This window comes from Notechis scutatus, chromosome 4, assembly GCF_049901735.1.
Source record: "Notechis scutatus isolate UNSWTSFEM ecotype Mainland chromosome 4, rNotScu1.2, whole genome shotgun sequence".
In the NCBI taxonomy this organism is placed as follows: domain Eukaryota; kingdom Metazoa; phylum Chordata; class Lepidosauria; order Squamata; family Elapidae; genus Notechis; species Notechis scutatus.
Window position 1 is genome coordinate 95,117,733 of NC_142012.1, and position 26,892 is coordinate 95,144,624.

The 26,892-nt window shown below is 37.9% G+C and overlaps 1 protein-coding gene across 11 annotated transcripts in view; it reads left to right on the forward strand.

Annotated features, from left to right (window-relative positions):
• Positions 1–26,892, forward strand: part of PCDH15 (protocadherin related 15) — a 755,413-nt gene that overhangs the window by 678,262 nt on the left and 50,259 nt on the right. For all 11 annotated transcript variants that reach the window (XM_087964118.1, XM_087964124.1, XM_087964126.1 and 8 more), the window contains 2 exons: positions 15,297–15,512; positions 21,983–22,071. In XM_087964118.1, the coding sequence (XP_087820244.1) occupies positions 15,297–15,512; positions 21,983–22,071 (305 nt within the window). The remainder of the gene's footprint in view (positions 1–15,296; positions 15,513–21,982; positions 22,072–26,892) is intronic.

Here is a 26,892-nt window from a genome sequence, read left to right on the forward strand (position 1 = left end):
CAACCAATACAACCATTCAGGCTCCCTCATCTTGCAATCATCACTCTCCAATGTTAGCAATTCGAGCCTTGCTGTGTGCAGACAATGTAGTAATTTTATCAGTCTCCCAGGTGGGAATGAGAAGGGCATTGAGGTGTTGGCTTCCTTTATCTAAAAGAACAACTTGTAGCAAAAAAAAACTAAGGCACTAGTGTTTGCACAACATAACAGATAGAAAATTAACAGGACCCCAACAGAGCAAGTACATACTTATAAATATCTTCAAGTGCAGTTTCAGGTTCTCTTATCAGGAAAATGTGGCCCTTAAGGCACAGCTGCCTTAAGATTCTTCTATTCAAAGAGGGAACATTTTACTCCTGCAGCTTGCAAGGTTTTTCTTGCATTTGCATTTGAAACACTGCGACCTAATCTCCTGTGCTATACATTCGAGCATATTTTACATGCACATTGTTTCACATTTTTAGATGTTTTTCATTTACATACAGTAATCTCTTTCAAACAGACCACTCAAATGTGTATCTAAACTGGAATAGGCAAAAGCATCAATATTATTTTTTTTCCTTTCTGCTTAACAATGCAGTCTTGCCTTCAGCAAAAGCTCATTTTCCATCTGATAGATAAACGGGGAGCCTTGCAGTTAATGTCCAATTTAGTAAATCTCTACCTTTCTTTAATTAAATTACAGGTTATAACAGAGTCAACACATATAGGTTACAATGCTTTTTAGAGTTAGTTTAAGAATCTTCTCTGTTTTGGGACCAGAGTTTCTTCCTACCAGCGTTATCATTTTGCTGTCTTTGTATGTATTGTGCCTTGAAGAGTCACTCTCTCTGAAGTAAGGCTTGTCTTATTTCCCACCAGAACATAACTATTCTGGGGCATTTAATCTGCATATATGGGTATATTTGCTGCAGAAGTAGCACCTTCTATTTCTGGCCCTAATTTTAAATATGGCTTTTCTCTTCTTTGCTAATTACTTCCAGTACCTTTGCATATATTTAAATTAGAATACTATAAATTGAAAACTTGAAGCTTCCCTGATTCTTAGAACATTCATAATAGTTTCAAAACATCTGCTTAACATCCCATAAGTCAACTAAAATTTATTAAGAAAAGTACATGCTTAGCTAAAAAGCCTACACTGCTAATCTTACAGTTCTTATGGATGAGGATGAGGAAGGAAGGAAAGAAGTTGTCAACCCTGAAGTTGGCTGAACTGTAGCCATTTTCTTTTGTAGTTTTTTTTTCTCCAGAGAGTTTCTTCTTCTCACAGCTTTAGGGCTGACACAGCCTAGAGCAAAGGGGCCAGGGAGGGGGGTGTAGAGATAGCTGGGGTATTGTAGCCAAAATAAAATTATTTCCCCTGGGAATCAAGGACATCAGTGCAGGTGTTCAAAAGGTGAAGCCTGAGGATACCTATCAACTGGACTGTATGCTGATTGGACCATGTGCCTGGAGATTTTGGGGGGAAGTGACAAAGTTTTACTTTTAATTGGGTGTAAAACTGGTGGGAACAAGCCAGTTTTCCACCAAGAAAATGCCAATTTGATATGTTCCTATAAAATGTTCTTTGAGGAATATGCCTGCCTCGGAGTACTTATTGAATGGGACATATTTCTTGGAACCTTAATAGAAGGAAGGAAGGAAGGAAGGAAGGAAGGAAGGAAGGAAGGAAGGAAGGAAGGAAGGAAGGAAGGAAGGAAGGAAGGAAGGAAGGAAGGAAGGAAGGAAGGAAGGAAGGAAGGAAGGATTCCATTCAGAGGGAAAAGTGCAAGAAGAAAAAAGAGGGAGTCACTTTCTTGCTATTTCTACTTGTTGAAATTAATAGAACAAGTACAAAAGGTCAGTTTTGATGCAAAACTACACCTCAAACCATAAACTTCCTGTAGTGATACATTTGGTGGTATATGTTCAGAGGCTTACTATGATGATGTGTCAGTTTCAATGTAAAATGAGAATTATCACTATTTTACAGTGTTTGGCATTGAATTAATCACATTGATGGACTAAAAAATATCGATCAAGTTACATACAAATACCTGTCCATGGCAGCTATTACCTCCACAAAATAGAAAAGTTCAGACTGATAATTCTATGTTAAAACAAGGATTTACGCAGTGAGATTCGATGTAGTAAAGGCATGAGTGGCCAAGAACTCCTAAAAGGAAATTCAGATTTTTCTGTGCTCCATATAATAATAACAATAATAACAATAATAACAATAATAACAATAATAACAATAATAACAATAATAACAATAATAATAACAATAATAACAACAACAACAATAACAATAACAATAACAATAATAATAATAATAATAATAATAATAATAATAATAATAATAATAATAATAATAATTTATTTGCGGTCATAGACCAAAACACAAGTACAACAAAAGAAGAACATGGGAAAATTAATCATGAACAATTGGTCACCACTTGACTAAGGGGAATTACAGCATTCTCCTCTGATGGTTACAGCTCTTTAAAAAAATTGGAAATCTGAGAAGCGATGTATGAGGAGCCATCTCCTAGACAATATAAGAACAAATTACTAACATTGGGTCTAGAAGGGTCTGTTTCAAGGAGAGACAGTAACTTAGATCTGCCTGCGTTATACATAGGGCAATATAAAAGGACATGCTCCACAGTTTCAACCTCAGTTCTGTCACAGGGGCATAGCCGCTTGTTAATCGGGAGCCTCTTAAATCGCCCATCCAGTAGTGCTGAGGGCAGAACATTAAAGCGAGCTAGGGAGAAAGCTCTTCTATACTTGGGAATGGTTAGAAATAGGAATGGTAAAAATAGGAAGCCATCCTCAGTCTGTAATTATTAAATTGGCTGAAGATCAGAGTGGAGCAAGTTTTGTTAGCTCTGGCTCGTAAATATTGCAAGTCAATGTCCACAAGCCATTGGACTGCCCTGAATTGGGTGTCCTTAAGGCCATAGCCTCCCCGGGCATCCCTCATAAAACCTAGCAGGTATAATTTCTTCATCAGCTCCCTCTCCCAATGAGAAATATGAGAGTCAGCAAACATCAGGGAGAGTTAGCTACCAGGAACTGCCAGAAAGAGCACCTGAAACCACCATTTAAAGGTGTTAATCCACGCCATACATTCGACTGATCGAATGCCCAGTTCCAGGTACATCGGAGCAAAACCAACACAAGGAGGAAGACCCAGAAGTTTTCTAAGAAAGACAGCCTGGGTTCTTTCAATACAATCCTTGAAGCCCCATATCCATATGGGAATTTCGTAAAGAGTTTGAGCCAAAGTTTTGGCTTTGTAAATACGTAGAGCAGAAGGAATAAACTGGCCTCCTTGAGTATTAAAAAATCTTAAAATCTGCTGGTGACTACAGGAGGCCAAATTCAGCACCTGGGTTCGATGTCTAGTCCAAGTGTTCTGAAATTGAATACCTAAATACTTAAAATGGAAAACCTGCTTAACAGCTTTACCATTGATAGCCCAGTTGTGCTCCATACATTAATCAACTTGGAAGGGGCTATTACATTATGAAGTCTAATCCTGCTCAGTGCATGAAATTAAATAAAAGTGTCTCTGACAGATGGCTCTTGGTTATTATTTTTGGGAGGCTGAATTGAGACTGAAGACTGGGAGAAAAGCTTCACCAAAATGTTTTAAAAGGAAAGGACAAAGGAGGATATAATAAAAACATCATATTTCAAGATGGATTACAATGATTTTGCCAGAAATCTGTCTCTCTGGAACTTATGTCCCAAAAGTGCTTTTTTCAAGAGGCAACTAGACTTTCTTGTTTTTCTTTGAAGATGTTTTACTTCTCATCCAAGAAGCTTCTTCAGCTCTGACTGGATGGTGGGGAATGGAAGGATTTATATTCCTTGCAGTCAGCTAGTCATTTGCCTTAATTTAGAAAGTCATTGAGGCCACTCTGAGGTTTATATATGTCCTCAGGATCACCTGAGTAGTGCAAATGGGGTGGAGCCTTCTTGTAACTACTGAAAGGACTGTGTTGTAGACTGGAGATAGATTTATTTATTTTATTTATTTATTTTTGTCAATTTCTTAGAAGATAATAGGTATAAGTAAAAACATAGTTATGAATACATGGATACATATAAGAAAAATAAAAAATAAAAGAGACAATAGGACAGGGACGGTAGGCACGTTGGTGCGCTTATGCACATCCACCTCTGTTGACAGAGGGCTGTTCAATTTTGACATAGATGGCCTCTTTGAGCCCTCTTTTAAACCAGTGGTCCTCTCTGTCCAAAGTATGGACAGCAGTTCCAGCTGTCTGAAAGGAATAAAAATCCTTCCATTCCCCACCATCCAGTTAGAGCTGAAGGAGCTTGTAGAGTGAGAAGCGAAACATCTTCAAAGAAAAAAGTCCAGTTGCCTCTTGAAAAAGCACCTTTGGGGCAACAATGAGCTGGATGATTGAGAATCTCCATAGACATTATGAAACTTATGATATTTCAATAACAGAGGTTCCACTGTGGCTATCTACATTGGAAGCAGTCACATATCCAAATCTATTGGATTATGAAAATATTGTCAGGCATAAAGATTTACTATATATGATACTGGAGAGCTTAAAAATAGGAGCCAAATACAAATTCAAGGAAAGGAGATAGCATGGTGGCCCTTTGCACAAATACAAACCCATTATAAAAAAGATAGAGAACAATTTGGCTTTAATATGACCCCACAAGAATTAGATAAAATATGGCTAGGAGAGGAAAAGAAAACAATTAGTAAAACATATAAATATCTTTTGGATTACAAATTAAAAGAAGAAATAGTCACAGAATCTATGATAATTTGGGCTAAAAACGTGGGTCATAGTATTGAATTAGATAAGCGGGAACACATCTGGCAAACAAATTACAAATTAACCATGTCAGTCTCGTATAAAGAAAACTTATACAAAATGGTCCATCGCTGGCACCTACCTCCTGCGAGACTGGCTAAGATGTTCCCCAACCTACCACCCAACTGTTGGAAATGTAACTACGCACAAGGAACATATTTCCACATGTGTTGGACTTGCCCATGTGCCCAGAAATTTTGGAGAAATATTAGAAATTGGATTTTAAATATAACAAAACAAAATTTAAAACTTGAACCCGAAACCTTTCTGCTAAGTAGGATAGATTTAAACATGAAGAAAAAATATCAATATTTAATTTTGCACATCATAACTGCGGCCAAAATAACCTACGCACAAAACTGGAAACTGTCTTTCATTCCTTTGGAAGATATGGTAATTAAAAAAATACATGAATGTGCTGAGATAGATAGCCTAACCAAATTGTTAAAAAATAAACAAGATAATGATTATTATGAAATATGGAACATTTGGTATGATTGGTTAAAGAAAAGGTAATATTTGATATTTGGATAAGTTATGGAAATGACAGAAGAGTGCATTTAATTATAAACTATATAGAGAAATTAAAACATTAAAAGAACGAAGGAGTTATTGTAACAAGGCAGATAACGTCAATGATAAATTAACCATTGCTCAATATACGCTGTAAAATGTATATGTGTGTGTGTGTGTGTGTGTGTGTGTGTGTGTATAGATAGATAGATAGATAGATAGATAGATAGATAGATAGATAGATAGATAGATAGATAGATATAGATATAGATATAGATATAGATATATGTTGATTTGTCTGTTTTAAATGTATGTCAAATAAATGTTTTTTTCTAGAATAAAAAATATTTTTTTAAAAAGCACCTTTGGGGCAACAATGAGCTGGATGATTGAGAATCTCCATAGACATTATGAAACTTATGATATTTCAATAACAGGAAAATGTTCATGGATGTCACATTAGAAATATTTTACACAATTCCTTCACTTCTGGACCTCCTAATTGTTATTGCATATCTCATTCCTCTGCATTTTTCTTGAACTCAGCAAAATGTTCTTCAGGAAAATTTTCTGGAAAGTGGACATTTTACTGGCAATGAAAAACATCAGACTTAACTTTTTTTTAAAAAAAGAAGACTTTAAAAACTAAAAAAAAACTCTTTAAAAACCTGATAAAAAAACTTAAATAAAAGAAGCATACATTAAATCAGCTGCTTAAATTTATGGGAGGAGGGAGAAGATTCTACTATGAATCCTTTGGGACACTCTAACCCAGTGGTCCCCAACCTTTTTTGTACCAGGGACCAGTTTCACACAGAAACACTTTTTCAAGGACCGGGTAGGGGCGTGAAGGTTCCAATAACAGTAAATAAATAAGCGATGAACCCGTAACTTACCCTTTCCAAAAAAAAACTCCAGCGAACTCTGTTTCTGGCTCATTTTGGGAGGGCTAGCTTGCATTGCTGATGCAGGATAAATACGCGCCAAAGAGTCAAGCGCGGAAGTTAGGCGAGGGCGGAAGTGGTTGTCTTTCAAAATAAGACACCCGGAAGCAAAAACATATTTATATATATATTTTAATCACGATTATTCATTCTTTGCGGCCCGGTACAAAATGATCCACGGACTGGTACCGGTCCGGGGCCCGGTGGTTGGGGACCCCTGCTCTAACCTATTCTATCAGGACATTCTTATTTTATTTTTAATCTGATACATTAAATTATCGAATAAATCATAAAAAAAATGAATGAACTTTTTCAACTAAACTTTAGCAGCACTAAAACATATGGCAAATTCAGATGTTTCCAGTCACAGTTCTCAGCAAAATATAACAGCTTTTTAAAACACAAGCATTTTTCTCCCTGCAGGAATTGACAGCCTGATGTATATTTTTAGTCTTGAAAGATACACCTGCTAACTCAGTGTGGCATCATGTCTTCAGCTCCTGAATTGTTCCTGCATTTCGGTATTCTTTCTTCTTTCAGACTTTTTAACACCACTAACAATGTCATTTTATTGTCACTCTCTCCATAACTAGCCGCAGCTTGTATTGTTCTAATGAAAGCTATCTTCTTGTACTATAAATGCCCAAGGACGTTTTTTGATTTGTTTTGAATCATCTAATGCATAGTATATTTTGCACATACAATAAGTGCTCAGTTCTATAGCATCCTCAGGCAGAAAAACAAGCAGAACATTCTAAATTGCCATTCTGATAAATGATTATGACATTTTTCTATAGTTCTTTTTTTTTTTTTACAAAAATAAAAGACATGAGAGTGAGCAAAAAATTACAGGGATTTTTCATCTGTTTTTTTCAGGTTTTGGAAGCTTTTGGAAAAAGTGGTTCCAAAAATCCTATTGCTAATCAAGTTTACAACTGAACATTTTAACCTATTGCTTTTGTCTGCAATGCTTTTTTTTTTTTTTTTTTTGTTATATTTAAAGAGTTACTTATGGATGTTTATATAATCAAACTTTTGAACAGATTGTCCTCGACTAGTGGCTGAGCTATGGTTATCATTCTCTGTGGTTCAATCTCAGCATAATTTGTGGGTAATTTTATTTGTCACATTTCTAATTGTGGGCTAATGGAGTTAGAAGCTACCCAGCTTCTTGTGGTTTCTTGTGAGCCTAGAACATCATCTTTCTCATTTGTGGTCTATTTGATACATAACATGAATGTGTTGTATAGATTATTTGTCTCTTCTTTCATAATTACAAATAGAAACTTGCTTTCCCGATTCTAAACAAAGCCAAATCATGCATTTGTTAATCCAAAACTTTTACAAGCCATTTATCATTCATGTACAATGGCTTTCTCTTGCTGCTGAACATATGAAATAGCTCCTTTTTATGTATGAATCAAAAGCATATAAGGAGGATTCTTGTGCCAAGAGACTTCAATACATGTTTAATTTATTCAATACATACAAAACTTTTGCCAGACCAATACTCCAATACAGCTCATCAGTCTGGAATCCGCACTGCATATCAGACATTAATACAATCGAGCGAGTCCAGAAGTATTTCACGAGAAGAGTACTATACTCCGCTGCTCGCAACAGAATACCCTATGTCACCAGGCTTGAGATTTTGGGCTTGGACAACCTTGAACTACGCTGCCTATGGTTAGACTTAAGCGTAGCACACAAAATTATCTGCTGCAATGTCCTATCAGTCAATTACTACTTCAGCTTCAACTGCAACAATACAAGAGCACACAACAGATACAAACTCAATGTAAACCACTTCAAACTTGATTGCAGAAAGTATGACTTCAGCAACAAAGTGGTCAATGCCTGGAATGCACTACCTGACTCTGTTGTTACATCCTCTAACCCCCCCACCCTTCTTTAACCTCAAACTATCCACTATTGACCTCACCCCATTCCTAAGAGGTCTGTAAGGGGTGTGCATAAGTGCACCATTGTGCTTCCTGTCCCTGTCCTATTGTCCCCATTTATTCGTACCTATTTCAAGATGGTGCCGACAATGGCTGCCTCAGTGAAATGCTTTCTAATGGTATCTTTATTCCTTATTATTATCTGCAATTCACTACGGATTTCATACTCACGAGACCATCTGCTAAGAATTAGGCAATGTTTCCTTAAGGAGCAGCTTTCTGATTCCCCACCCCCACCGTCTTTGCAAATGTGGAGGAGATTCTAACCAATTCCCCGGTGCTATGGATTACAACAAAGAAAGCAAAGAAGCAACCACGCCGGAAGAGGAGACGAGGTAAACGAGCGGGAATTTTAAACAGACTAAGGAATAGGAGGAAAAAAACTCCTCTCCCTTCAATCTTTCTGACTAATTTACGCTCACTGGCTAACAAGATGGATGAAATTCATCTCTTAAATAGATGGAATTCCTATTTTCATAATTCAGCTGTTCTTTGTTTTACTGAAACCTGGCTTAATCCACAAATTCATGGGGACAACACCATATATATCCCAGGATTTCAGACATTTAGATCAGACAGAATTGAAGAGACATCAGGTAAAACAAAGGGTGGAGTATTATGTTTATATATCAACAACAGCTGGTCTCAGGATATAACTATAATATATAAGTTTTGTGATGAAAACTTAGAGTCTTTACACATCAACTGCAAGCCATTTTACTCTCCACGTGAGTTCTCCTCATTTCTCCCAATAGCTATGTATGTTCCTCCACAAGCCTGTGTAAACAAGGCATTACGAACTCTTGCTGATCAAATTATGGAGGCTGAAGCCAAACACCCAGGTTCCCTTCCCATCATTTTAGGAGATTTCAATCAAGCAAATTTAAGGAAAGAGCTCCCAAAATATTTCCAGCATGTAAACTGTCCCACCAGAGGCAAAAATACTTTAAACCATTGCTACACAACAGTAAAAGATGCTTATAGGTCTTTACCATGAGCAGCTGTGGGACACTCTGACCACTGCATGATTCACCTTGTACCTGCCTACAGACAAAGACTTAAAACCATGAAACCAACAATTAAATCAGTGAGGACTTGGTCAGATGAGGCAAAGCTGAAACTCCAGGCCTGCCTTGATTGCACTGATTGGAATGTTTTCATCTGCAGACCTAGATGAGCTCACAAATACTGTAACATCATGTGTTAGCTTCTGCAAAGACTTATGTGTACCAACAAGGAACCTGCAAATGTATATAACAATGAAACCTTGGTTCACAGCTAAACTTAAGCAGCTATGTCATTCCAAAGAGGAAGCCTACAGAAAAGGTGACAGAATGCTATACAACCAGGCCAGAAACATATTAACAAGAGAGATCAGAGCAGCAAAAAGAAGCTACTCTGAAAAATTAAGGAATCAGTTCTCAACAAATGAACCAGCAAACATGTGGAAAACTCTTAAAAACATAACTGGCTTCAGCAAACCTTCTTCCCAGGCAGAAGGAAATCAACAACTAGTAGATGACCTGAATGTGTTTTACTGCAGGTTTGAAAAGAAACTACAGCCACCTACCTCCACAACCCACATCTCAAACACACCAACAGCCAAGCCTCCTACAACTGGCCCCAATCTCTGGTGATCACAGAAAAAGAAGTGCAAGATCTATTACACAGACAGAAGCCAGGAAAGCACCAGGGCCAGACAAAATAACTCCTTCTTGCTTAAAAGTCTGTGCTGACCAATTGGCCCCCATCTTCACCCGAATCTTCAATAGATCATTAGAGATGTGCTATGTTCCTTCCTGCTTCAAACGTTCTACCATCATCCCAGTGCCAAAGAAGCCCTCCATCAAGGAACTGAATGACTACAGACCAGTTGCTCTAACATCTGTAGTTTTGAAAATCTTTGAAAGGTTTGTGCTGTCCTACCTGAAAACCATCACAGATCCGTTGTTAGATCCCATGCAGTTTGCATACCAAGCAAATAGATCGACAGATGATGCTGTTAACATGGCTCTGCATTACATCCTACAACACCTTGAATCTCCAAATACCTACGCAAGGGTCCTCTTTGTAGACTTCAGTTCAGCATTCAATACCATCATTCCAGACACTCTTTTAAGTAAATTAAACCAATTAGCGGTACCTGAACACACTTGTAAGTGGATCATAAGCTTCCTAACAGACAGGAAGCAGCAGGTGAAGCTAGGCGGAATCACATCTGATACCTATACAATCAGCACAGCTCCCCACCCCCAAGGCTGTGTGCTATCTCCACTTCTCTTCTCCCTATATACCAATGACTGCATCTCAAATGATCCATCTGTTAAAATACTGAAGTTTGCTGATGACACAACAGTGATTGGTCTCATTCGAGACAACGATAAATCTGCATACAGACAGGAGGTTATACAACTTGCCTCATGGTGTAACCGGAACAATCTTGAACTGAACACACTCAAAGCTGTAGAAATGGTGGTAGACTTTAGAAGAAACCCTCCCATACTACCACTGCTAATACAGTTCTACAGAGGAATTATTGAGTCTATCATCTGCACCTCTATAACTGTCTGGTTTGGTTCTGCAACCGAACAGGACAGACACAGACTTCAGAGGATAATTAGGACTGCAGAAAAACTATTACTACCCACCTGCCTTTGAGGACCTGTATACTACACGAGTCAAAAAGAGGGCCAATCAGAAGTGCAGGATTACGAGCCTGCTGTGGAAGTAAAACTGTTAGGATTCAAAACCAATGCATTTGCTTAGTTCATAACAGTTATGATTCTTGATTCTTAATGAATGTACCTTTTCTTTATGTATACTGAGAATATTTACATCAAGACAAATTCCTTGTGTGTCCAATCACAATTGGCCAATAAAGTATTCTATTCTGTTCTGTTCTGTTCTGTTCTGTTCTGTTCTATTCTATTCTATTATTTCCTGTATTCTTACTCATGTTTATACTTATATCTATTATCTTGTAAGCGATTGACAAATCAAATAAATAAATAAAAATTTGGAAAACAAAAATTTCAAACTTACTTCAGTCTGAGGGTAAATGTGTAGCCAGTGATATACAGTTACATCTTTATTTTATTTATTTATTTATTTGATTTGTCAATTGTTTACAAGATAATAAGTACAAGTGTATACATAGTTGTGAATATATGAAATGGGTACATATAAGAAAAATAAAAGAATAAGAGAAACAATAGGACAGGGACGGTAGGCACGTTGGTGCGCTTATGCACGCCCCTACAGACCTCTTAGGAAAGGGGTGAGGTCAATAGTAGACAGTCTAAGGTTAAAGTTTTTGGGGTTTGGGGAAGAGACTACAGAGTCGGGTAGAGTATTCCAGACATTGACCACTCTATTGCTGAAGTCGTATTTCCTGCAATCAAGTTTGGTGCGGTTTACTTTGAGTTTGTATCTGTTGTGTGCTCTTGTGTTGTTATGGTTAAAGCTGAAGTATTCATTGACAGGTAGGACATTGCAATGTATGATTTTATATACCATGCTTAAGTCGGACCGAAGACGGCGTAATTCGAGGTTTTCTAGTTTTAGAATTTCGAGTCTGGTGGCATAAGGTATTCTACAACGGGTAGAAGAGTGGAGAACTCTTCTTGTGAAATACTTCTGGACTTTCTCAATTGTGTTAATATCACATACGTGATAAGGATTCCAGACTGATGAACTGTATTCGAGTATTGGTCTAGCAAATGTTTTGTATGCTCTGGTTAGTAGTGAGATATTACCAGAGAAAAAGCAACGAGGATTAGGTTAACAACTCTTAATGCCTTTTTGGCTATGTAGTTGCAGTGAGCTCTAGCACTTAGATCATTAGAGGTGAGTATTCCCAGGTCCTTTACAGAGCTTGGGTCATCAACAAGATCTTGACTATTCAGCTTGTATTTTATTTTCTGATTTTTTTACCAATATGTAAGACAGAGCATTTATTTGTTGAGATTTGAGTTGCCATATGTTAGACCATTCAGATACATAGTCTAGATCTTTTGTAGGGTAGTAGTATTGTCTGTGGTATTGAACAGCTTTACATCATCAGCGAAGAGAACGCAATTGCTCTTGATATGATCACAAAGGTCGTTTATGTAGATTATGAAGAGAGTTGGTCCTAGAACACTGCCTTGGGGAACACCACTATTGACAGGTACTGGATTTGATAGGGCGTTCCCAATTTTGACCATTTGTTGTCTGTTTGACAGGAATGCTTCTATCCAGTTATTCAGTTGTCCAGAGATACCATAAGATTTTATTTTTAGGAGTAGTTTGTCGTGTACCACTGAATCAAAGGCTTTGCAGAAGTCTATGTAGATTGCGTCTATTGCTTTGCCCTGGTCGAGTTGTTTAGTCCATATGTTTTTGCAGTGTAAGAGTTGCAGATTACAGGATAGTTTTTTTCTGAAACCAAATTGTTTATTGGAGAGTAGGTTGTTTGTCTCTAAATGGAGGATGATGGATTGGTTAATAATTGATTCCATGACTTTACAGGTGACGCAGCATAAGGAGATTGGTCTGTAATTTTCAACTAGGCTTGGGTCTCCCTTTTTGAAGATGGGGATGACTGTGGCTTGTAACCATAGGTTGGGCAAGGAGCTGGTTCTGAAAGATTTTTCAAAGATTATGCTTAGAGGTTTGGCTATGGCAGTGGATAGTTTTCTTAAGAAGTAGGCACATATTCCATCCGGTCCAATAGATAGAGATGGTTTTAGGTTGCGTAGTGCTTTTTCAATGTTGTCTACTGTAAAATCGATATGTATTAGATCATTATTGTTATCTGTGGTACGGCTAGGAAATCTAATCTAATGAATAGATTAAAATTGTCCTTGTTACAAAGCATATCTATTCCTCTGCATCTGTTCATAGAGAGCTGTCAAAACATCTGCCTGTTATATATGTCACATAAACAAAGGAAAAGATATACTTCCATTAAGATTAACTAGTTCTTTCTCTTCTCTGACAGGCCTATCAGAACCCTTGAGGCCTCATATGTCTCTCCTTAATGAAGTGACAAAAATATTTGCCTTTATAGGAAATTAAGGGGATTGCAACCATCTTTCCCTTCGGGTAAAAAGCATCAGGGCACACTCTGATACTGGCAGCACACAAGCTCGCTCTTGTGGTTCTTGAACAATTGAAACTTTAAAAAAAAAACTTTAAAAAAAACCATTCACTTCAGTTCAAAGTTCTTTGAATAAATAACAATGACATATGAATACAGTTGATAAAAAGAAGCAGTGCTACCTATGTTAAGAAGTTGAAATCTTGATATTCTAATCAAGTGCTAATTAGAGACAGTTCTATCAGTCTATTTCTGATCTATGTCACCTTTAAATGCATTTATGTGCATTCATTAAACTGTCCCCGTTCCTACTTGATTTCTAAATTTTTAGAAATATATACAGCCAAATATATGCTCTGGTTTAATGTGGATTTAAGCCAAAATCTCTTTTCCCACTACACAAACACACACACACACACACACACACACGTCCACAAACACACACTGATTTATTTTGTATTTGTTGTAAATATACAGTTGATGGGGCGTTTTCATGTTTTTAAACTGAAAACTTTAATATTTGAAAAAATATATATATGGGGGAATGCAAAGTAATTTAATTCCATTCTAGGAATTAAAGTTTCAAGGTGGTAGAAGAAATGTCCTTCTGGGTTCAGTTCCAAGTGGGGAGAAAGACACTGGAAACATGGAGGCTGTTTGGAAAGATGGTTTAATGTTGGACAGGACCATGTGGTTTGAGGTCTTGGGCAATTGAGCATATGGGGGAGGGGAGAGAGAGAGAGGGAGGGAGGGAGAGAGAGAGAGAGAGAGAGGGAGAGAGAGAGAGAGATTTAAACTCCCTCTTGGGCTTTGAACTTGCTTCCTGTTCCTGTGGCAAGGGCATGTATTCTGATTGGTTGTCAGACTCCCACGGGGCCATGCAGGGGTAACTTTATAGACTGTCTTGAGTCCAAGGCTTGGTTGAACCTTGCTGGGTGATGCAATCTTTCCAGGTGCCATGTGGTGAGATGGGTAGAGGGCTAGTCCTATTATGTCCTCAGGGTGAAGGTCTTTTGTTTTGTAGATAAGCTGGCCCAGCCTTTTATCTTGTAGATAGGTGGCATCAAAATATCTGCGAGGGGAGGTCCGGGAGCTGAGGCTTTGAGTTTGTGTCTTTAGAAACATGTTTCTCCTTTAGGGAAAATATAATATTCTGCCTTTAATATTTCCTGGAATATTTCATTCTTCTAGGAGAAGACTGGGTGCTAACTTTCTACAAAGGTCAATCTTTATTTTTAGAAAAGATTATGGTAATTCTTTAAATATTCTTGGTTTCTAGCTTGTGTTTTACAACTGCCTTCTAACTGAACAGGTAATACAGAACTAGTCAAATCTTGATTAAAGTCTCTATGTCAGTCATCCGGCATAGTAACAGTTATACAGTCTGGCAAAATCATGATCTATGTCTTAAATAAACTATTAAATATTGCTTAACCTTTTCATTTCACTAGTGGCACTCTAAAATTTAATTTTGGATGAACTTTTCCATGGATGTCTATCAATATGGAAGAAGTGTTTTTCACTGATAACGTATATTCTTTAGTAATATTTTAGGCAATTCTGTGAGCTCCTATAGTTCTATAAATTCCCCTTTTTGAATTCCCCATTTTGGATGATCTAATTCCTTTTGTAAATCTTGATGATGCTAAAAATGTACGGCACAACAAAATGTTTGTATTTCAGAATTTGTGCTGTCATTGATATTCTACACAATACCTTTCAGTTTACTTTATTTAATATGGATATATTATATTTATGAATGAAAATGAATATATTAATGGGTCTAAACAGAGAGCAAACCTCAGTCCCTTCTAGCACTGAGGATCTTACTTAGTTGGGTAATGAAATGTCTCTGGGGGGAAAGAACAACCAAGCTCAGAGAGTACCAAGGTCCCCACATAGATTTTTTTTTCTCATGTCACCTCTCATTTGTACCCATCAGGCCCATGATAAAGATACCGGCAACTATAGTGCCATGCAGTACAGACTCATCATCCCTCCAATCAAGGATGGCAAGGAAGGCTTTGTGATTGAACCATATACAGGACTGATCAAAACAGCAATGCTCTTCAAAAACATGCGACGATCTTATTTCAAGTTTCAGGCCATCGCAACGGACAATTATGGAAAAGGGTTGAGCAACAAATCAGATGTACTTGTAAGTATGATTGACTAGCTCCTTTCCGAAGATCATTCTTGTATGTTTTATGTAGAATGATTCACTTGTTTTGGCAGGCATTTGTCTTGGTAATTTTTGATCTGACTGCATTATACTGAGCTGCTGTTGCAGTTAATGTATTTATTTATTTATTTATTTAGAAAATGTATATAGCCGCTTGCTTGTTCGCACTAATGGTGGATTCCAAGCGATAAAAACACAATACAGAAAAATAAATAAAAACAATGCCTTCCTCCCAGCATTGTGGTCATCTTGATGGGCCCCATCCCACTCTGGGTTCCCCTGGTTTGCTAGCAAGACCAAATCTTCAGGACCTTATGAAAGAGTGTCAAAGTAGGGGCCAGTCTAATTTCTGAAGGGATGATATTCCAAAGGGAGGTAGCCACCAAGGAGAAGGCCCTTCTTCTCGGTCCTACCAGTTATAACTCCTTAAAGGATGGGACTCGCAACATTCCTTGCCCTCCCCTCATCTCCGATGGGTTGTGTAGATGTGACTGGCAAGAGACAGCCCCTCAGATAACCTGGTCCCAAGTGATGAAGGGCTTTAAAGCAGCACCTTGACAATGAGTTAGCTGCAAGCCTTTTGTTGCTGATGCTTGCTATGGCAAAAACAAGTCTTATCTACCACTTGAGGATGCTGATATGTATTTGACTTATAATAAAAATATTTCTTTACAAGCTTCTAATATTTTATTTTATCTGGAACTAGCTCGATACCCATGCTTCGCTAGGAAACTATGAGACCAGGCTTAATTTTTGGGGAGGAAAACAAGGGGGGGACTCTGCCTCTACCTATCAGCATCCTTCAGTATTTATCTGGCTAGTGTCCTGTCAGTGTGTGAGAGAGTGGGGGGCTGTTTGGAAACTGAAACAGTATTTGCTGTGTGAGCAAGAAGACAGCAAGGAGCCTGGGCGTGGCTTAGGTCAACTATTCTTTACTAAAGCTGCTTGGTGCTGTAAAACTGAATCTGAAACTCCTCTCCTCTGCTTGTGTTTTGCATTTGGAAGAGATTTCTTTTCAGGTGGGGAGAGGGAGTAAAACTCCTTAGCATCAGAGCGTGTTAATAATAATATAGGAAATACTAATGCTCTGATGGTCATTTTGAAAAATCCTTTCTTAGTGAGCACCTAGAAGCCAAGAGGAACATGTGTGCCAAATTTCAAATTTGTAGGCTTTACGGTTCTGGAGATTTCATGATGATGCATGAGTGGTATTTCGCTTTTATATATATAGATTGTGTGACTGGGTTTTTTAAAAATTTTCCTTCTTTTGTTTTTCTGTATATTTCTTTCTCCAATAATTTATTTTTTACGTCTAGAGAATTGGCTTCATTTATCTCGAGAGTTAGCTTCATTTATTAAATAAAATTATTTCTTGTTAAACATTCATTACATTTCCTTTGAAATCATGCATATGTGTAATTGTCCCCATTGTGCTTCAGGACAGGGCAAAGTTAACATTGGGCATGATGTCTAATGGACCTTTTTAATTTTTACTGGGATTGGTTGAAGAGAGAAATCATGGGTATTTTATAACTTTCTCAGAAAGGAAGGAAGCACTGTGTATTGTTGTGTGGGTGTGCGTGAATATTTATTTTATTTTATTTATTTATTTTATTTTGTCAAGTGATTATAAGATAACGGGTATAAGTATAAGCATGGTTATGAATACATGAAATGGATACATATAAAAAAAAGAAACAATAGGACAGGGACGGTAGGCACGTTGGTGCGCTTATGCACGCCCCCTACAGACCTCTTAGGAAAGGGGTGAGGTCAATAAGTAGACAGTCTAAGGTTAAAGTTTTAGGGAAGAAACCACAGAGTCAGGTAGAGTATTCCAGACATCAACCACTCTGTTGCTGAAGTCGTATTTCCTGCAATCAAGTTTGGAGCGGTTTACCTTGAGCTTGTATCTATTGTGTGCTCTTGTATTGTTATGGTTGAAGCTGAAGTATTCATTGACAGGTAGGACGTTGCAATATATAATTTTATGTACTATACTTAGATTGGACCGAAGGCGGCATAATTCAAGGTTTTCTAGGTCTAGAATTTCAAGTCTGGTGGCATAAGGTATTCTGCAACGAATAGAAGAGTTCTTGTGAAATATTTCTGGACTTTCTCAACTGAGTTAATATCAGATCCGTAATGTGGGTTCCAGACTGATGAGCTGTATTCAAGTATTGGTCTAGCAAATATTTTGTATGCTCTAGTTAGCAGTGTGATATTACCGGAGAAAAAGCTACACTGGATTAGGTTAACAACTCTTAATGCACATTTAATGCATGCACATTTGTGCTTGTAGATTTGGTTTCACTTATTTTAAGAAAAGGAACTTAATTCATTGAAAGGGAACTTGTTTAGAATCAATGTATGCATTGAAAAGTCTTCTGTCACAAATCCTAGACAAATGTTTATCTGAATATACAGGACTGAACTGGATAGCTTGAGATGCTATAGAAGAGGGAAGCTATGTCCCCTTTATGGATCAACTCCCAGAATTATGGGGTTGAAGTCCGCAAGTCATAATTTACCACTCCTGCTATAGAGTGGGGCGGGGAATTGCAGATCACTAAAAAGTTAAGGGCATTTTCGAATTGTTTTCAAATACTTCCATCCATCCATACACAAACACACACAAATATAGTTATGCATGTTCTTCTAGATAGTCACTTACTTTTAGCTTACATCCCTGGGGTTTGCAGAAAAAGGCAGATGTATGTATAGAACTAGAAAACATTTTCAGCTGGAAATATTATGTAGCCTAAATTATCCATTTGTGACACAATTAAAGTTGAAATCAATTTTCATTACTTATAACCATAAGTAATGGTTAATTTCATTACTTATAACTTATAACAGTGCTTTACTTTTAGTTCAATAACATTACCAAAAGTAGTTTTGTTGAATTTCAAAAAGAAATTGTACCCTGATTTCTTGTGCTGTCTCAAATATTTTGTCATTCAAAATCTCTCTTTAGAAAGCAAAGCAGGCTGGTGTTTCCTTTGGGTGGATGGATGGATGGATGGATGGGATGGATGAGAGGGAAAGAGGGAGAGATTGAATGTTGCCCTAAATGCCTCTAGAATAGAGAACAGACAAAATAGATTCTGTCTTTGGATAATACTCCAGTTTTAACAGGAGTCATTTTGGATTCTTCAGAGATTTTCAGATCACTGTATATTTTGGGATACTGTGAAGTCAGGCAGGTTTAGTTGTAGGGCATCACCAATTAATCATCGCATGCCTTTTTGGAGCGGTAACTGGGCATAGGGAATTGACAGCCAGAACCTTGCTCTTCATTTTTCTTTGTCCTTGTTTAGAAGCTTTGCTCAGTCTTGTCCAAAGCAATAACCTCTTCCTTACCTGCACAATATAATAAGGAGAATCATTCTACTCTTTCAATGTCTGCCCTGATAGCATAGCAATAGGTTGGCCTTACCGTATTTTGTATCCTCTATTTGGCATCTATTCTGAGAAGAGACGTTAGTGTGATAGTAATGCAGGTGGGTGCAAGGCAAGCCAGATATACCTTGTTGTGTCCTGTTCTCACTCTGGTCCATTTCCCCAGTGGGAACAGAGAAGCGCTCTGATTGGTTAAAGGCTCTGACAGCTGAGTATAAAAGGGCTGTCAGAGGGGTCGATCAGCTGCTATTATTGGGAACCAAGCAGCCGTGGTTAGCAAGCTCTGTTAGCACAATAAATGGTTAACATTTATTGCCGAGCGGACCCTCAGTCTGTTTGCCGCTGTTCTTGGTACTGAACGTACCTTGTGATATTTCTCCCACTACAAGCCAATGAAATGGTTTTACCTCCACAGTGACATTAAGTCCCTTGCAGCAAAACTGAATTAGTTCTGCTTTGTGCCATGATTACAAGACTTGGTAGCTGAGGAAGGGGCAATTTTACTTTAAAAAAAAAAAAGCTTTATTAGTAACATTTTGAAATACAAATAAAGTAGAGAAAAAAATCCCAAGATGATAGTTACCCACACACACAAAAAAAATTGTCTGCCACATTTGAATTTTTTTAAGTCAATTGCTCCATCTCTGCTTGGAAGAGTCCCAGGATTTTCCCCTCAAGGTCTTGTGTGCATGTGTTTATTTAACTAAAAGACTTATATGGTGAAATGCTGAAACTTTTCATAGCCTAGCACCGTGATGGCGAACCTATGGCACATGTGGCACACAGAGCCATTTGTGCTAGCATGTGAGCCGCAGGCAAATGTACCTCACTATGCATGCGCGTGCCTCACAGCTGATTTTTGGCTGGTTTGAGGCCTTTTTCGGCCTCCCAGAGCCTTGAAAAAAGCCTCTGCAGGCCAAATAGGCCAGTTTCATCACTTCCTGTAATACTGGAAGTGACAAAAGAGGCCTATTCGGCCTGCAGAGGCTTTTTTCAAGCCTCTGGGAGGCTGAAAAAGGCCTCAAACCAGCCAAACATCAGCTGTGATGCCTGGTTTGAGGCCTTTTTCGACCTCCCAGAGATGGGATTGTGAGCAAATGCGCAGGGAGCATTGGGGGGGGAGCACATTGCCTTCTGGGTGCTGGCACGTGAGCTCGCACAATTTTTGACACAGGCTAACCAAAAAGGTTAGCCACCACTGGCCTAGCAGAATATAATTTCCCACATCCCAATGATTAAATAGTTTTAAAAGCCATTAAGAAGGCAAGCTACTTATGCAATTCAAGTACTCAGAAAGTGAAATGAAATTTGACCTTCTTAAGAGACTTAGTTTGGTCAAGTGTACATACATCAGGAAATGTGTTTTATAATTTGCATGCATATAAACCGTTTGCTTTAGCTGTACACTGATATTGGTTGGTACTATAATAGAATTTGTATGCTGGCTTACCAATGGTTTAGCTTAAGTTACTTCACTAATGTGTGAGCTGTAGAGGTCAATGTATCAATTTCATTCTTTGTCAGCAATCCAAATACTTCTGTTTCCTACCTAGATAAGTTGAAAAAAGAATACTCTTACATGGCCAAGAAAATTATGAATTATTTCTTTTAGCAGCCTCGGTTGCAAATAGATTATGCTATTCATTCAAAAAATTCCTGACAACACTCCATTCTTGCAACCAAGATTAAACTGCATTTGAGGTGAAGGGCAAGTAGAAGCACAGCTTGATCAGCTCTTTCAATGTTCAAGGGGATTAATTCTCTTAGTGATTGCCCTCCTTGTGTACTCTATCTACAGGTAGTCCTTGATCTATGCCCACAATTGAGCCCAACATTTTTGTTGTTTAGTGAGACAGTTGTTAAGTGAATTTTGGTCCATTTTACACTTTTTCTTGCCACCGTTAGGTGAATCACTGCAGTTGTTAAGTTAGTTTTAAGTGAATCTGTTTTCTAAAGGTGGTCACGTGATTCCAGGACACTGCAACCGTCATAAGGATGAGTCAGTCACCACGTATCTGAATTTTGAATCACATTATTATGGGGATGCTGGCAAGGTTGTAAGTGTGAAAAATGGTCATAAAGCACTTTACTTAGTGCTGTTGTAACTTCAAACAGTCACTAAACAAATTGTTCTAAGTTGAGGACTACCTGTACAGAAGTCCATATGATTTGAGATTTTCCAGCTCTGTTTCTCTTCCTATTATAGATAGATGGATAGAGACCGATAGGAAATCAGTGGTGGTATTCTACTGGTTCGGTCTGGTTCTGCCGAGCCGGTAGCAGCAATGAGCAGCGGAGACCAAACTGGTTCTCTCCGCCACTCTGCTGTTGGGCCCGCCCACCTGTAAGGGCTCCCATACTCACTTTATCCTCTGCTTTTGAAGTGTAGCTGCTTTGCGTGGCACAGCAGAGTGCCACGCGGCAGCTACTGAAGGGACCAGGAGAGTGCAGGCTTGCAGGAAGCGAGTTGGAATGCCTCTGCGCCTGCGCAAAGTGCACATTTGGCATGCGTGTGCATGCAAAGTGTGTCCACACGCGCAAAGCGCACCCACCAAGCCACGCCCACCAAACTGGTGTTAAAGTTTTTGAATTCCACCACTGTAGGAAATGGTCTGTTTTAAATATGGATAATGTCACTGAGGATCAATTTGGTGTCACAAATCCTATACCCAGTGTACAATTTGGAGAGTGAATTTTGAGATAAAAAGATACAAAACAGCAGACAGATATTGTATAGTTAAAATACAAAAGGCAATACACAAGTGATGGTGTCTTGTATATCATTTAATAATAAAATGTGGCTTGTTTAAATGAAAGCATGTCTTTTTTAAAAAAAAAATGGCATTGCACCCATATTTTGTGCTTTTTAAATCCCACCAGGTTTAAGGAGAGGAAATTGTCATGTTATTTTATTATAATAAGTTTCTCCATTCAAGCTCCAAACTGCTGGGAATCCAAGGAAATTCTTAAATGAGATGCACTTTCTATTTCACGTATATTACATGCTTTGCAGACTCCTTTATATTTTTGTTTTTCTGTTTCAGGTCTCAGTAGTCAACCAGCTGGATATGCAAGTCATTGTGTCAAATGTTCCTCCTACTCTTGTAGAACAAAGCAAAGATCAACTTATAGGGTAATGAATATCTTCATTCCGTAACCACCAAAAAGTCACTTATGATTAAAAATGTACTGATTCAAAAACATACAATTTTTGTAATTTACTGATTTGCATGGCTTCCTAACTTAAAAATATAATCTTGAGCACCTCTTAACAACAATGTAACCCATAAATATAAAAAGCATAAAGCATAAAACCAAAACAGAACATGGTGCCTTAATCAACCCCACAACCAACTTCAGACATCTTCATTCTACCCATTTTAAAAAGCCATGTCTTAATAGTTTTCTGAAAGCTTAAAAAGGTGGAAACCTGCCAAGAAGTCTGTGTGGAGAGTGTTTTATAACAGGGTCCCCCTAACCTGTGGGCCTCTGAGTTGTTTGCAACTGGGCTGTGGAAATGGCGGGGGAGTGCACACGCAAGCACACATATCCCCACTTGAACGACCAGCAGGCGAGCATCTGTATGCATGTTCCATTCATGTGAGCAGTTGGCGCACATGAATACCACTTGTGCAAATGGAACTGCATGCACATACTTGCCAGCCCTTCACAAGGAACCATCCCCACTCCACACACGCCTCTGCCAGTCCTCAAAGCCAGAAAAGTTGGGGAATTCTATTCCATAGGATAGCCACAGAAAAGGTGCACTTCCAAGGTCCCACTAGATGAAAAGATTGCAGTCTGCCTACTCCAAGGGTCTTCAGACTTGTCAAGTTTAAGACTTGTGGACTTCAACTCCCAGAATTTCTGAGCTAACATGATTGGAGGAGGAATTTCTGGGAGTTGAAGTCCACAAGTCTTAAACTTGACAAGTTTGAAGAGCCCTGGCCTACTCTATTCAATCTGGTAGGGTACGCAGATACTCTCAGGGATTGGCGTTTCCATATACAACTTGGTCCTATGCCAATAGGGTTCTAAATGTGGTAATAGTACATTAAATTGCACCACAAAGGAAACCGAGAGTTAGTACATCTCGTGTAACAGCTTGACACCCTTACAGACAACCAATATTGTATTTCTGGATTTATGGATTTGTAGTTCCTGACTGATCTTCAAGGGCACCCCATGTAAAGCACATTGCAGATATCTAAAGACTGTAACATCAGTGGTAAATCATAAAACCATATTTTTTAAAAAACCTAGAGATTAGTCAAACTAAATAAGTCCCTAAACAACTCCACTAAATATGGTTCAGCCAATCCTACTAAGCTTTGGTACAAGGAATCTGTGCAGTCCCTATTTTTTTTTTAACTTGGCTCAAGAAACATTATGATTTTTTTTAAAAAAAAACAAGTTTTATTAAAAATTTCAACAACAAACAAATCATTACATATTTAAATCTTTTCCTGTCTTTCTACAGAAATTCCCCAATATTCTCATAAAACACAAACAAACACAAACAAACATAAAAAAAATCTTTTAGTAAAGTACCTTGGCCCCAGTTACCTCTCTTTGCATGGGCAGCGCATATCACTCTTCACAATTCTATCTTATTTAATCCATCTTAATTAAATCATTATATTTATATCTTTTGCCCATTCATTATCCCTCTATCTCTTCTTATAATAAAAAGAATTTCTCCTGAAATCACTAATCAGAGTATGATGCCTTTCTATCCTCCCCTAAGTTAGTAAAATTAACATTCAACATAACAAATACCCAATTCGGTTCTGCTTGGTACATTCTATCCACCAAAAATGTTTAAATACATTGTATCCTCCTTTCCTTCAATATTTTATTACATTTTAAAAATCAATCATTATTAAAGACTTCAACATTTTAATTTCTTATTAAATCTTAAACCATTCTAATTTACTATTTCAAATATAAATGTTACAATACCATCTTCTGTACCTAGCAGAATCTTTCTTACAGAAGTTTATATTTCATCCTTTGTCCCTAAAAAAATTCCTCTTCTCCCATCCAATTTTAAAACTTTGAGGCTTTTCTCCGCCTTTCCTCTTTCTTTCTTCCCCCACCAAATCTTCCTACCCCCTTCTTCTTCTAACCTCTGCCTTGCTGGGATCCCTTCTCTGTTGTGTTCCCTTTTTCTCTTGTTTGCTATCATTATATTTACTTTGCATCATATTTTCTCTTTCTCAAATGTTTTTTTAGATCTTAAGTCCTTCATTTTCCTTGCTCTCTTCCTTCCTTCTTCCTTAGATAAGTTTTGGGATTCAATAAAGATGGCGTCTTCGTCTTTTCCTTGTTGTTGTTCTTCTGTTTCCATCTGTTTCATTGTCTGTTGGTAATTAACCAGCGCCATTTCTAGAAATAGAAAAGCTTTTTCCATACCATCTTTGCAGGCTGCTTTTGTTTGCTCATATTCATCCCTCAGGTCTTCAAAAGGGAAAGCCATTATAAATAAATCTTTTCTTTTCTTTATTCCTCTTTCTTCTTACACCAACCAAATATTCCGAGAAAAAGGTAAAACAATCCCAAAATCCACAATCCTCAATAAATCCAAGCAAGCCAAAATTCCCCCTTCCCTTCCAGGGGTGGTATCAAACAATAAAAAGAGAGTCCAAATCTATATTTTAAAGCCTTATTAAAATTATGTTTCTGTCCTCAAATCTTCAAGGCATCTCCTCCAACAAGATCCAGATTTATATATTTTCTTTATCCTCTCCCTTCCGGCTTAATTCCGTCGGGAGGAGAGTAAACTTTCCTTTCAGCACCTCAAAATTGCCGCTTTTATTTCTCTTGTGGAAAAAATCATCAAAGAACCATCTTTTCCAGGAATTAAATTAGATAAATCTCAAAGCCCTGGGTCGACCAAGAAGAACTTTCACTTTCAATAACTTTCTCTTCTTCCTCCTGCGCATACTTGCCCGGCTGCCGACTTCTTTGTGGCGGCCATTACGGACTGCCGCTGCACCGTCCTGGTAAAAGGGGGTTCTGCCGGCCAGGGAGGGGGTCTGCAACACCCCAGACCCTTCCTCCGGATCCCCTTACCTTCAGCTACCCCTGCAGGGCAGCCTTGCTCCGCACCCGTCCGGATCGGAGCCCCAAACGGCTAGCGCGGCAGGGATCGCGCAGCTTCGTGAATCCCTACCGCTCGAAGCCGACAAACCGGAAACTCCCAAGAAACATTATGATTTGATGAGTCAAAACTTAGATCCTTTTCATGTATTCTGTGAATCCATCTCCAAAGCCATGTGACTAGAATCATCTGTGTTGTGTCCCTGTCTACTGATTGATCAACCCAATTTAGAGTATATATAAAAGTATAAATTAACCGAAGTATTTGCTGAAGGGGCTTCTCTGAGCTTAATTAGCTTTGCACAGCTTTCTTTTGAATTAGTATGCAGAGCTGGAAAGGAATCAAAGAATGTAGCAACTGCAGCAGGGAAACTCAGGCTGGCCATTGCAAGATAAATCCCACTTTCCTTTTTTCAAAATATTAAAAAAAAACTCTACTATAGTTGACTTTTTAGTAAAACAAAACAAAAACCTGGCCCTATTAGAAACTATGTTTTCCCCCTATTTTTTATTTTAAAAAGACATGGGGACCTCCAGCAGTACAATTAAATTATTAAAATGTATTAATCATTTGTAACATTAATGAAAGCTTGCCATCCTGTGCATGATACTAACTTTTAAGGTAAAAAATACTTGGTTTTCAGAAAAGTAATAATAATTACTTCACAGTTATAAAAAAAAATAGTTTGTGAGATTGAGGATCTTATTAGATTTCCCTTTTTAAAGTATGATTATAATATAATATGCAATATATATTGTTCTGCCTTAACCATGAAAGACAGTTGGGTGACCATGGGCCAGTTACACAATCTCACAGAATTGTGGGGAAAATAGGAGGAGGAATATGTTGGATATGTTTGCCGCCTTGAGTTGTTTGTAAAAATAGTAGGTAAATTAAGTAAGTAAGTAAGCAAATAAGTAAGCAAGTAAGTAAATGAATAAATAAATAATTGTTAAAAAGTATTCATTTATTAAATTTATATGTTGCCCAACTCACTGTCTAATAAAATAAAAATGTTCATATTCAGTACTGAGCAAAGCTACGTGGATCATAGCATACATCACAGGTGTCAACACCATGCCATCACACGACGTATCACAACGTTTTTCCCATTCTAGGAGCTAGGATGGGTGTAGCCTACATGTGAGGCATCCGGTCCAGGGGCCACCACCTTGGCACCCCTGGCATACATCATAACTCTTAAGTAAAGAACTCAGAAAATAGTTTTGGGCTGCTGTTGCTCATACTAAGTGAGAAAGAACTGATCTGGTCCTGTGGAAGATGAGTAATCACTAGGACTCCGTCTAAAACAGGGTTTCACAGTGTCAATCTAAACCTCCAAGAGTCGATAAGTTTATCCAAGATATCGATCTTGTTGTTGTTCATAGTACTGTTAGCAAAAGTAATACAGATAGTCCTTCACAATTGGGACCAGAAATTCCATTGCTAAGTCAGGTGGTTGTTAAGGAAGGGGTTGTCACACCCCATAAATACTAGTGATATTTATTTAAATCGCTGTTGCTGTGCCACATAGACTACTTTTGAAGAGTCAAAAGCATGAGACAATATTTATGGAAGTTTATTTATGTTGATAGAGGAAATTGGCTGGATCTTCAATAATTATCAGCAATGTTTTCGAGGTTGCTAACATACACTGGCATTTTTTAAACAATCTGTTAACAACTTTTTCCATTTCTGAAAATACCTGTGGCTTAACTGCCAGTCTTACTTATTCCGTCCTGGTATGCCTGACAATCCGGCACTCCAATTTTTCTCAGAGGCATAAATCTTATGCATGTGAGATGTATGGCCACTTCTGTGTTATATACTTAATTCATTTCACTGTGAGTG